The 12,564-nt window shown below is 52.2% G+C and overlaps 1 protein-coding gene across 1 annotated transcript; it reads right to left on the bottom strand.

The window, feature by feature from the left end:
- Nucleotides 1–633: 633 nt before the first annotated feature.
- Pgc (progastricsin) lies at nt 634–9,750 on the bottom strand. Its single transcript, XM_070023780.1, has 9 exons — nt 9,617–9,750; nt 6,947–7,106; nt 6,537–6,654; nt 5,265–5,383; nt 4,640–4,839; nt 3,536–3,658; nt 3,019–3,166; nt 1,775–1,873; nt 634–913 (listed from the first exon to the last, which is right to left on the bottom strand). The coding sequence occupies exons 1-9, from the start codon at nt 9,673–9,675 to the stop codon at nt 761–763; spliced, it is 1,179 nt and encodes a 392-aa protein (XP_069879881.1). The 5' UTR covers nt 9,676–9,750; the 3' UTR covers nt 634–760.
- Between the last annotated feature and the right edge of the window lie 2,814 nt (nt 9,751–12,564).

Genomic DNA, 12,564 nt, shown 5'->3' with positions numbered 1-12,564 from the left:
TAAGTACTCAGGAGGCTGAGATCTGAGGATCATGGTTCATAGCCAACCCAGGCAGGAAAGTCCATGAGACTTATCTCCACTAAAAACTACCAAAACAACAACAAAAGCCGTAGCTCAAGTGGTAGAGCACTATCCTTGAGCGCAAAAGCTCAAGGACAGCACCTAGGCCAAGAGTTCAAGCCCAGGACTGGCGAGGATGATGATGATGATGATGATGATGATGATGATGAGTTGGCCCCTTCACAAAGACATACACATAAGCAGGTGACTCGCGCCTGTAATCCTAACTACTCAAAAAGTAGAGATCTGAGGATCTTGATTCAAAGCCAGACCAGACAGGAAAGTCCTTGAGACTTGTCTCCAATTTACCACCAGGATATCAGATGTGGGAGCTGTGGCTCAAGTGGTAAAAGCACCAGCCTGAGGTACAGGGGTCAAACCCCAAACCCAGCCTCAGGCACTAATTCTCTTAGAATCTCAGTGACCCACCAGGACACCTTGGGACCACTCAAGTGGACAAAGAGGGAAATCTGCCCTGACTGTTATTCTTCCCTTCCCAGAGACCAGAACACCTTATAGCCCCCACCCCTAACACCTTCAAACCAAAACAAAAGGAATACACAACAAGCTGGCTAATGTGAAGATCTATTTATTATTAGAGAAAGTCCTGGATCCAGAGAAGGAGGACAGAGAGAATATTTCCTGGGATGGTGGTGGGAACTATGAGGAAGAAGGGTTCCCAGGGGTCCAGGCAGGAAGTCTAGATGGCAGTGGCAAAGCCCACTCTGTTGTTGGCTATATCGAAGATAGAATAGTAGGACCTGAGGAAGACATCTCCAAGGATCCAGAAGGGCTGGCCACTCTCTAAGGTGATGTCAATGGACTCGATTCCCACCATGCAGAAACCATCTTCCTGCTCAACAAAGAAAGGAATTTCTTTGCTCACATGAGTTGGACACCACTCAGCCCTGACCCCTGGGTCAACAATTACACTCATTGGCCAGTTGGCCCACCAGAGCAGGGGATGAAGGGAAAATTTCTCCAATTGAGAATCTGGACTCCAGCGGTCCTTTGCCAGTGGCAGGGCATTTTTCTTTCTTTTTTTTTTTTTTTTTTTTGTCGGTCGTGGGGCTTGAACTCTGGGCCTGGGCGCTGTCCCTCAGCTCTTCAGCTCAAGGCGAGCGCTCTACCACTTGAGCTACAGCGCCACTTCCGGTTTTCTGGTGGTTTATTGGAGATAGGAGTCTCACGGTCTCTCCTGTGCGGGCTGGCTTTGAACCGCGATCCTCAGATCTCAGCCTCCTGAGTAGCTAGGGTTACAGGCGTGAGCCACCAGCGCCCGGCGGCATTTCTCTACTTACATGCTCCCCTCCAGCTCCTGATTTGCAGTCTGTTTGTTTCACCTTGGAACCAGACCAACTTGGATGCTAACTTTTGCTTTCTGCTCCATAGCCAAGTGGCCTTAGGTCCATTATTCAACCTCTCTGATCCTCTAAGTTTTCACTCGTAGGATCCAAATGAGGGTCTCCCTCCTCAGATACTGTGACAATGAAGCACATTGCCTAGCCCTCATCAGCACTCAATAGGAGCCCAGTTCCTGTCTCCTCTAATAATGACAATAATCATGGATCATGGATGATGCTCTGGGGCAAATAAGTCAGTGTTGTGATTAACTGGGGCATAGCACAAGGCAAGGAGGTGGAGCCTTCTTGGTGATGCACCCATCTCTAATGCTCCAATCCTGGAGACTCCACCTACCAGGGCCAGGACTTACTTCAAGGATGTAGGCGGAAGGCTGCAGAGGAAACTCCACACCGTTGATGAGGAACTTGAGGGTGGGCAGGCTCTCCACGTTGTTACAGTTCACGTAATACTGCAGAGAGGAACAGAGCCCTCCTAAGCCTGCCTCCTCAGGCCACAGGCCTGAACCCCTCTCCTGCTTCTGTACGGGAGGGCTGAGCTTCAAGGGAAATCCTATGCAAATTTCAATAGCATTCTACAGTGGACTCATAGTACCTAATAGACAGTATGGATTTGGGGGAGACCTAAAAATCTTCCCCACCCCAGCTTGAATTACTGCCCTCACTGCAAGTACCTTTATGCGTGTGAGTGTACGTGCATGTTGGGGATTGAGCCCAGGGCCCTGCCTTATGCTAGGTAAGTGCTCTACTTCTTGAACAACATCCCTCGCTTGGCTGGTGCTCTAGCCCTTGAGCCACAGCTCCACTTCTGGCTTTTTGCCATCCGAAGTCTCATAGACTTTTCTGCCCCAGCTGGCTTTGAACCTCAATCCTTATATCGCAGCCTCCTAAGTAGCTAGGATTTTACAGATGTGAGCCACAGTGCTGGCCTGCAACTATATTTTAAAACACATAAATGTATAGAAAAAGTAGCACCATTGGGCACCCCCCAAAGTTAGCAGGAAGGGGTTCATTAGGCCACCCTTTCACTGGGCTCAGACAGACAGCAGCTGGGGTATGTGGCCTAGAGTAGATTACAGGGTGTCCTTTGTCACTCGCTTGCTTTGCTTCACTTTTTTTTGGGGGGGGGGATGTGGTAGTGGGGCCTGAACTCTGGGCCTGGGCGCTGTCCCTCAGCTCTTCAGCTTGAGCCACAGCGCCACTTCCGGCTTTTTTCTTTTTGCTTATGTGGTGGTGAGGAATCAAACCCAGGGCCTCAGGCCTGCAAGGCGGCCTCAGGCCTGCAAGGCAAGTGCTCTACCACTGAGCCACTTTCCCAGCCCCCTTTGCTTCACTTTCTAGTTATTTCACTGTAAGCCAAAAGGCCCAGAAGGTTTTAGTCCATTTCCCTGAGCAATTGTAGCTCAGAAGAAATTCCTGCCTAACACTCTCCACCTCCGGGCCCCTCCCTACTGCCAGGGCCCCCGGGCTCCTGCTGGCCTCTTCCACCAATGCCTTGGGTCACTAGAGCCCTGGGGACCAAGAATTTAGATATTTGGAGTAATTCGCAAATGCCTCTGGGCTAGCCTGGGGGTGTGGGGGCTCTTGCCGTACCCACCTGTCCATATGCGCTCTCCTGGGCTCCTATGACCTCCAAAAGGGTGCCCAGGTAATTCTTAGGGACGGCGAGCAGAGAGGTGCCTGTGTCCACGATGCCTTGACAGCCCTGAGAGCACCAGCCGGAGGCCTGGTCACCAACAAAGAACCTGAACGCAGGGGGACAAAATGGCAGCCTCGCCCTACGAGTTCAGCACCGCCGGGGTGCGCTTCCCTGCCCCTGAGAAACAGCCCCGGCGCAGACAGGTTCTTATCCTGGGCAAGGTGCAGCCCCTGCAGAGCTCAACCCAGTGAGTCCCTCTCAGACCACCCCAGCCTGCCCCCCCCCCAGCCCTCCAAGTAGCCATGGAATCCATTTCTAGAAAGTTCCGAGGAAGGCTGTCAAAATTCATCAAGCCAGGGCCACTGAGGATTGGTTTGTAAGGACTGAGACGCGCCACAGCAGTGTCAGTATGTGTGTGGCCTGGGGTGCCCACTCCAGGCAGGGGCACGCCCCCAGGGTCCCCACATGGACTCACTCCTCAAGGGCGATCTGCCAGTAGAGCTCCCGGGTGACAGGGGCCCAGAAGATCTCTCCGGTGTACAAGCTCTCGTCCACACCCCCGAAGACGATCACTCCTCCGTCCTCAGAACCCTCCTTGCTGTGGAGACAGAGGGAAGGCTGAGCCACGGAGAGGAGGCCCAGCCCTCGCAGAGGGAAACGCTCCTCCCTGGCTTCAACTGTGAAGCCTGAGCAGGGGCCTGTGTCCCCTCACATTGGGGCTCCCCAGGGACAGGCTGTGTCCCCCTCACACTGGGACCTCCTGTCTAGGCCTCCCTAGCTCTGGGGGAGCTGCTAGTCTGTGGGTCCCACTCCATGCCACACGGTGCTCTCCTCATGCCTCTGGTAGAACATGTCACCAGGAGCCCCACTCCAACCCAACTTGTCATGTTTCTGCTACAGGAGAGGGAAAGACTTCCCATGTCTGTTCCAGAAGCCTTCCCTGCAGGGAGCTGGGTGCTGGGCTGGGAGACGTTTCCAGGGGTCACATGAAGAATGAGTGTACACAGAGGCACAGCGCAAAGCCAAGGACATCAGCCACAGAGGACGAAGCTGAACGTCAGGATGAAGGGGTAAAGCTGTGGCGGGTAGATGGGAGCCATCCCTGGAAGGCGGCTAACAAGAACCGCCTTCTAGCAGCCAGCATATGCTTTCTGGAAGGCCTACACCAGTACGGAGTCAATAGTGAGCCTAGACCGGAAGACTCCAGGACCGCTTAGAACAATAGATCAAAGCAGATGAAGCAATAGATTATAATACAAAAGAGGTACACGGGAGAAAATGGCAGTCAGAGCCATGAGCTCACTGCTGTTAAGGGCGGGAGTCACCCCAAGAAGTGTGGAGAATCTGAGCCGCTGGAAGCAAAAGAATGCAAAGAAAACGCAGAGTAGACTGGGGGCAGACACCATGCTGGGGGTGGAGCCTAGGATCCAGAAGGATCTGGAGCCAGCGTAGCTGGAACCACAAGCCTGCTAGGGCTCCTCCAATCCTGAAAGCACTGAGCTTTCAAATTCCGGGGGGTGGGGATGGAGGGACAGGGGCCCTGGGATAAAAGGTGGGGAGCGGCAGGGAAGTTGCTCACCTGCCCAGGTAGACGCTGAAGAGGGCGTTGGAAAGGGCGCCTTCCTGCAGCATGCCCTGCAAGGCAGTGGTGGCCCCTCCGGCAGCCAGCCCAGGGTAGGCAAGGCCCATGATGCCATCGAACTTCGCATAGACAAAAGTGTAACCTGGCTCGTTCTCGCTCAGGCCGAACTCCTGGTTGGGCACCTGGATGCTCTGGAGCTGGAGGGAGGACAAGAAAGAGGAGGTGACAAGTCTGACTGCTGCCGTCTCCCCAGGCTTTGGTCCAAAGAGAACCTCCTCACTTAGACTCCTCCCCCTTCCCACAGGTCTTGCAAGGGCTTTCTAGGCTGCCCTCCAATTGGTCTCCCCTAACTGTCAATCATAGCATCCCTACCCAATCCTCTCTCTCTTCTCCCAAGCTCTTGAACTCCTAAAGGGAAAGGGCCAGATCAGATTGGTTCATTATGGTATCCCCAGTCCCCAGCAATGGAATGGCCCTCAGCAAGTATCCGAGCCATGCGTGGAGGAAACTCTAGTGTGCTGACTTCCTGTCCAGTATTCCTCACACTTCAGGGGCTGCCTCTCAGCCCCTCTCTGCCCCTCTCCACGCCCCCCCCCATCCTGGGGTGGGAAGAGATGCTCACAGTCAGGGTGTCATAGCCAAAGAAGCCAGTGAGGCTGCCAGTGCCGTACTGCAGGGAGAAGGTCTGTCCGCTGGTGGTGTAGGTGGAAGACTGGCCGGGGTTGAAGCGCGGGTGAGTGGCTGCAGAGGAGGTGGAGAGAAGTCAGGCTGCCACGTGTAGGCCGGGACTGTCTGGCGCTTAGGCCTGCAGGGTCTCCTGCCTCCGTCTTTCCTTAAGCCTGTGCCCCCACCTGAGATGTCCAGCTGTCTGGTCAGTCACAGAAGGATGGCAGAGCTGGGTGACCTGGACTCCTTCTCCATGTTCCAGGGGAGCCCTGGCCCACAGGCTAGTCAGTGACTACTCAGTGAGGATGAAATGGGCCTCTAAGGCACACCTGTACTCTTAGCTACTCAGGAGGCTGAGATCTGAGGATCAAGGTTCAAAGCCAGCCCAGGTAAGAAAGTGTGAGACTCTAATTTCCAGTTAACCACCAAAAAAAAAAAAAAAAGTTGGAAATGGATCTATGGCTCAGTGGTAGAGTGCTAGTCTTGAGCATAAAAACTCAAGGACAGTGCCTAGGCACTGAGTCCAAGCCCCAGGACTGGCACACACACACACACACACACACACACACACACACACACACACACACACACACACACACACACACACACACACACACACACACACACACACACACACACACCCCTCCAGGCTTCCTCTCATCCTCTGCCTCTGCCCCTTCAAGAAGCTGATCATCCCAGGGTCTTGAGGTAGCAGTGCGTGTGGCCAAGGAGGGACCCCCTTGGACTGAGATGTCAGGACCCCAAATCCCAAGGCTTTGGCAGGGAGCCAGATAACCTTCAGGTATTCAGACAATGAGCAGTGTCTTCCCAAACCACTACCGGTGGGGGCATGGGGGGGGAGAGGACATGTCAGTGTAACTCTTTCCTACCTCTTGGAGACACTCAGTGAGAACTTCCTAAGTCGTAGAATAGAATAGAACGTCACAGAATTGAGTAGGATGGAAAGGTGTGGAAATTATCCACAGGAAAAAGAATGAGTTGATTAGAATGGGGTAGGGAGGAATAAGATGGAGATGGGCAAGCTAGGCTGGCACACGTTGAGGGGCACTGCTCAGCTCTAGGTCTATCTTCTTTCCTCCAGCTTGGGCATTCCATGTGACCATGCCTGTGCTTAATTCTCTCGTGAAGTGATGGTGCCCAGCATCTCTGGGGGGGTACCAGCACCCTGCTCTGCCCCCCAGCCCTCCTCGCCCAACCCCATACTCACTGCAGGCCTCGCTCTTGCAGTAGATAGAGGGCACCCACAGGTTGGAGGAGCCGGTGTCGAAAAGGACCAGGAAGTTCTGGGGTGGAGTCCCGATGCTGATCTCGCCAAAGTAAGCAGCCTGGGAGGTCACAGGGCAGGCTCTTAGCACCAGAAGGAGCTAGGAGCTTCTGGGCAGAGTGGCAAAAGGGGCAGCACCTGCTCTCCAGCCTGCACCATCAGCTGCACCCCAAGTCATCCTTCCTTCCATAGCCCTTCTGTCTGGACAAGCACAAAGTTCTCAGTGGGCTCCAACTGGCCACTGGTCAGTAGGAAATGGGCCCCACAGCCTGCTGGCAGGACTGGGAGAAGGCCTAGGCACAGGAGGGCTTTGGAAGCAGGATCAGGGACCACCTGCGAGTGTCAGGACTCACGTTCATGTAGGCCACCGGCTCATAGAGCACGCTGAAGTCATCGAAGCTATTGATGCGGTACTTCTGAGCGGGGTTGTACTTGTGAGTCTTCAGGAAGTCGTCCAGTAAGCCCTTGTCCTTCAGGGTCTCTCGGATTGTCTTACGTCTCTTCAGAGGGATTCTGCAGAGGGATGCGGGTGTCCGGCTCCTGTCCTTTTCCAGTATCTCCCTGTGTCTCTCTGTCTCTATCTCTGTGTGCCTCTCTCTGTCTCTCTTTGTGTGTGTCTCCCTCCCTCTCCATTTTTCTTCCCCTTTCTGCATGCTCTTAAACCTTATCCCAATGCTTGCCTCGAAGTTAAAAAAAAAAAAATTAACCAGGCACCTGTCATTCACACACCTGTAATCCTAGCTACTCAGCAGGCTAAGATCTGAAGATCGAAGTTTGAAGCTAGCTGGGGCAGAAAAATCTGCAAGACTCTATTTCCAATTAAATAGCAAAAAAAGTTAGACTGGAGGTGTGGTTCAACTGGTAGAGTGCAAGCTGTAAAGAAAAATGCTGAGAAAGGGTGCAAGGCTCTGAGTTCAAGGCCCAGTACTGGCACACACACACACACACACACACACACACACACACACACACACACACACACACACACACACACACACACACACGAAGGAAGGAAGGAAGGAAGGAAGGAAGGAAGGAAGGAAGAAGGAAGGAAGGAAGGAAGGAAGGAAGGAAGGATAGGAAGGAAGGAAGGAAGGAAGGAAGGAAGGAAGGAAGGAAGGAAGGAAGAAACAATGGAAAGGAGGAAGGAAAGAAGGAAAGGAAGAAGAAAGGAAGGGAAAGGAACAGTTAACTTCTCTGACACGTGCTGTCACCCCATCTTGCAGGTATTCATGCTGCTGTCCCTCCATTTTCAAATATCTCCAAAATTCCTTCCCAGGAAATGAGAGCGACTTCAGGCACCTCCCTTTATAGGCATCAGTGCATTTGTTAAAAAGATTTCAGAGAAGGCAAAGTTCACCCCAAAGAGAGTCTCCCTCGGGCATCAGCTGGTACTACAGTGCATGGGACAGTGAAGGGCGTCGCCATCTGCCATACTGTTAGCCATATGGACCAGAAGCCACCACCACGCTTCTCAGGTCGCCAGGCCCACAGGGAGTGGGAAGGTAGGAATCATGGATGCCTATATCATCTCTTGGCTATCTTCCTCCCAGACCTGCTGGCAGCCATTGTCCAGGGTTCTCCATGGGGTCCACCCATGCCTCGTCCCAGGATTCAAAATTTCTGCTTCTCTTACCTCTCTCCCTGTCTTAATTTCCATTTGTCGGGACCTTATATTCTCCAGAAATTCTCTGCCAAACCCCTTCACATGAGCTATGGAGCATGAGATTTGCTTCACACCCGTCTATCAAGTCTGCATGTTAGAAAACGTTTTCGAGGAAAGCTAGCTCTTCCCCTAAGATATTCCCATCATACCCTGGGGCTTTGTTTGAAGGAGCCCCATGGGTACCAATGTCTGTGAATGAATAATCCACCCCACAGCTGAGCATGGTCTGTAACATATGTGCACACACCCATGTACTTCAAATCATCTCCAGATTATGTGTGGTATCTAATCCTTCAACTAAACTGTATTTTGTCTAATGACAAGAAAAATATCTACACAGGGGCAGTATATACACAGCTTCTTTCTGAATGAGTTGAATTCACAATTAGTTGAATTTATGGATGCAAAATTGCATGTGCAAATGGCTGACTCTACTCTCACAATGCAATGTGTGGAAGTGTGGCTGGCTGGTTCCATCCTCTGTCCTGTGAGCCAATGCCACGTGTACCACCATGAGATTGCTCCTGGCAACTCACGGTACAGAGAGACTATACAATCACTGCCGCTTCTGCGAATACAGTTTTGGCATCTGCCAGTACCTTGTGGGGGGAGCTGTCTTTAGGGAATTTTTAGAAAGGATTACTTTCCTTTGGCTGGCATTTGAGCCACACTTCTAGATTTTTTGCTAGCTAATTGGAGATAAGAGTCTCATAGACTTTCCTGCCCAGGCTAACTTTGAACCACAGTCCTCAGCTTCCAGCCTTCTAAGTAGCTTGGGATTATAAAAGGAGCCCCTGGTGCCTGGCAAGATTGCTCCTTTCTATAGGAAAGCCACACTGGCCACCCAGGGCTGCCGCGACCATAGTCACCCTAACTCTCCCTGTTTCAACTCCATCTTTTTTTTTTTTCTTTCTTTCTTTATTTTGTCCTTTGTGGAGCCTGAACTGTGGGTCTGGGCGCTGTCCCTCAGCTCTTCAGCTCCAGGCTAGTGCTCTACCACTTGAGCCACAGTGCCATTTCGGGCTTTTTTTTTTCTGCTGATGTGGTGCTGAGGAATCGAACCCAGGGCCTCATGCATGCAAGGCAAGCGCTCTACCACTGAGCCACCTTCTCAGCCCCACTCCATCTTTATCCCAGGAGGGGAAGGGACTGTGCTCACTGAAAGGCAACATCAGTTCTTTTCCCCCACCCCACCCCCCTGGAGAGTCCTGCAGAACACCCGCAGAGGAAACCTTCCTTTCCCCTCCCAGAAACTCCTCCCTAGTGACAGAGCAGCCCTGGGCCCCAGGGGCCTCGCAGGGCTCCAGGCTCCAACCTGGGACACCCAGCGGTGCCACCAGCCCGGCATCAGACTCACCTGACCAGAGTGGCCTCCAGCAGGGGGAGGCAGAGCAAAACCACCACCATCCACTTCATGATGCCAAGTTCCTTAGCTGCCCACAGAGGAGAAACCACTCGGAGTTCACCGGCACAGTGGAGTGAAGCCCTGAGTCCTCCATCTCCTTTTATAGCCCCAGGATCAAGGCCGGCCCCTGCGTCCCTGCCCTGAACAAGCATGACCCCCAAGCCAGGGTGTCCCTTGGGCGCCATGTATCAATGGTTTCTGTATGTTTTTCCCTCTGGAGCATGGCCACCGCGGACTTTTCATCTTATTGACTTTTCAATTTAAGCAACAGAGGCCAGGAGGTACCAGTGATAAGAGAGAGCAAACTTGCTTTAAGATGGAGTAGCAGAGATTACCTCTGTTTGGGCCAAGAACCTCAGGCATGATGTAGGTATTTTGGGGTGAGAGCCAGGAAGGAAAGAAAAAACAAAAAGAAGGTAGAGCCAGAGTGAGGGGCGTGGGATCTATAGACGAGATTTCTCAAGCTGAGTGTTAATGACATTGAGAGTAAATAAGTCCTGGGTACTGTGGGGTGTTTCACAGAATCCACTAGATGCACCTAGTGGCCCCCAGTTGGAACAACCAAAAATATCCCCTCAGGAGGCATAAATTCCTTGAGGACCTCTGGTCTGTAGGTGATGTGCTTTTGGAGGTTCAATCAAAGCCCTTGGGAGGTGGAGTTTGGGGTGTTTGGGGGACCCAAAACTAGATTGATGGTTATAATCAAGGTGGGTTTTGTTTGTTCATTTTGTCAATACTAGGGCTTGAGCTCAGCTCCTTGAAACTGTCCCTAAGCTTTTTCGCTCAAGTCTAGCACAACTACTTGAGCCACAGTTCCACTTCCAGCCTTTCTGGTGCTTAATTGGAGATAAGTGTTTCATAGCTTTTCCTGTCCAAGCTGGCTTTGAATTGAGATCCTCAGATCTCAGCTTCCTGAGTGGCTAGGATTACAGGCCTGAGCCACTGGTGCCCAGGTGAAGAATCTTTTTTTTTCTTTTTTCTTTCTTTCTTTCTTTTTTTTTTTTTGGTCGGTCATGCAGCTTGAACTCTGGGCCTGGGTGCTGTCCTTACGCTCTTCAGCTCAAGGTGAGCGCTCTACTGCTTGAGCCACAGCACCACTTCCGGGTTTCTAGTGGTTTATTGGAGATAAGAGTCTCACGGAGTTTCCTGCCCAGGCTGGCTTTGAACCTTGATCCTCAGATCTCAACCTCCTAAATAGTAAGATGACAGGCGTGAGTTACCAGTGCCTGGTTTTTTTCTTTTTTTGTAGCTCATCTTTTCTTACTAATTTTATTTTTGTGCTGGTCCTTGGGTTTGAACTCAGGGTTTGAGCACTGAGTCACCTTTTTTTGTTCAGGGCTAGTGCTCTACCACTTGAGTCACAGCTCTATTTCTGGCTCTTTCGGTGGTTAATTGAGATAAGGGTCTCAAGGACTTTCCTGTCTGGGCTGTCTATAATCAGAGATCCTCAGACCTCAGCATCCTGGGGAGCTAGGATTATAGGCGGGAGCCACAGGCGCCTAGCACCAGGGTGTTGGATGAGCAATGATGATGTGAGCAAGGTTGATAGTGATAGCTAGATGCTGATGGCTCATGCCTATATTCCTAGCACTCCAGGAGGCTGAGAGCTAAAGCTCAAGTTTAAAGCCCGCCCAAGCAGACAAAATGGTGAGACTTTTATCTTCAGTTAACCAGCAAAAAAGCCAGAAGTAGAACTGTGGCTCAAGAGGTAAAACCAGTCTTAAGTGAAAAAGTCAAGGCTTTGAGTTCGGTGCTGGGGTGGGACTGGGAAGCTGGTGGCTAAGTGGGGTTCTTCCTCTCAGAGGCTTTCCAGGAAGAACAGGCACATGGAGAAATCTTGACCCTAATTCAGTATGTGTCCAGGACTCCAAATAAGCCACTCTGGCTCTGGCTGTGCCTCTCACACAAAGCCGAACACAGCCCTGGAGCAGTACAAGAAGGGGGACACACCTGCCCATCTTTGGTTCTAAAACACCTCTGTCTGTGGCATCACCATCCCCTAAGCTCGGTCTGCCTTTTTCCTGTCGGCCCACCAGGCTGAGCTATGCGGGCTCTCGGTCCCCATCTGTAGCCTCACCTCTACCCTGTCCCTTTCCCCAGCTACCAGCTTCCCATGGCCTGAAGTGGCCTGGGGCTGGACGGCCAACCAGGTCTGAGAAAGCTCTCTGCCTGGGGGGGGGGGCGGGTGTGAATGGAAAAAGTTCCCTGCCAGCGCCCTCTCGCCCTCTCTGCTGCCTCGTATTCACACTCCGGGCCCCAAACAGATTTGTCAGACCCTTGGGCCAAGGCAGGAGGCCAGCCCAACTCTGCCAAGCGCCGATAGCATCCGGCCAGGGGGGATTTTCCACTCCAGCCATCATCGCCCACTGCCCAGCCAGAGCTGGGGTGCCCAGCCCCCTCCCCCGCCCTTCCTCCCCTCCACCCTGTGATGAGGGAGAAAGAGGAGAGACCAGAAATCTGTTTGGGGCCAGACACAGGGAAGTCCCTGTTACATTGTCTCACAGCTAGCGCAGACTTGTCAGAATCTGGGGTGAAAGTATACAGATTCCCCAGGGCTAGGGAACCCCAAGATTTGAATTACATTCCAATCTATTAAAAAAGATGAACTGATCAGCACCTCCCAGGTTGTTTTGTGGTCCACTTTGTGTGTGTGTGTGTGTGTGTGTGTGTGTGTGTGTGTGTGTGTGTGTGTGTGTGTGTGTGTGTGTGTGTGTGTGTGTGTGTGTGTATGTGCTGGTACTGGGGCTTGAACTCATGGAGGATCCAGGAGCTATCCTTTAGCTATCTGGCTCAAGGTGCTCTACCACTTGAGTCATACCTCCACGTTCTGCCTTGTGTTGGTGAATTGGACATTAAAGTCTCATGGACTTTCCTGCCTGGGTTGACAGTGAACTGCAGCA

Source organism: Dipodomys merriami, unplaced genomic scaffold, assembly GCF_024711535.1.
Source record: "Dipodomys merriami isolate MVZ:Mamm:240054 unplaced genomic scaffold, mDipMer1.0.p SCAF_16, whole genome shotgun sequence".
NCBI classification, from domain to species: domain Eukaryota; kingdom Metazoa; phylum Chordata; class Mammalia; order Rodentia; family Heteromyidae; genus Dipodomys; species Dipodomys merriami.
Note: the sequence above shows the minus strand (reverse complement) of the source record. Positions and strands in the feature narration are given on the sequence as shown.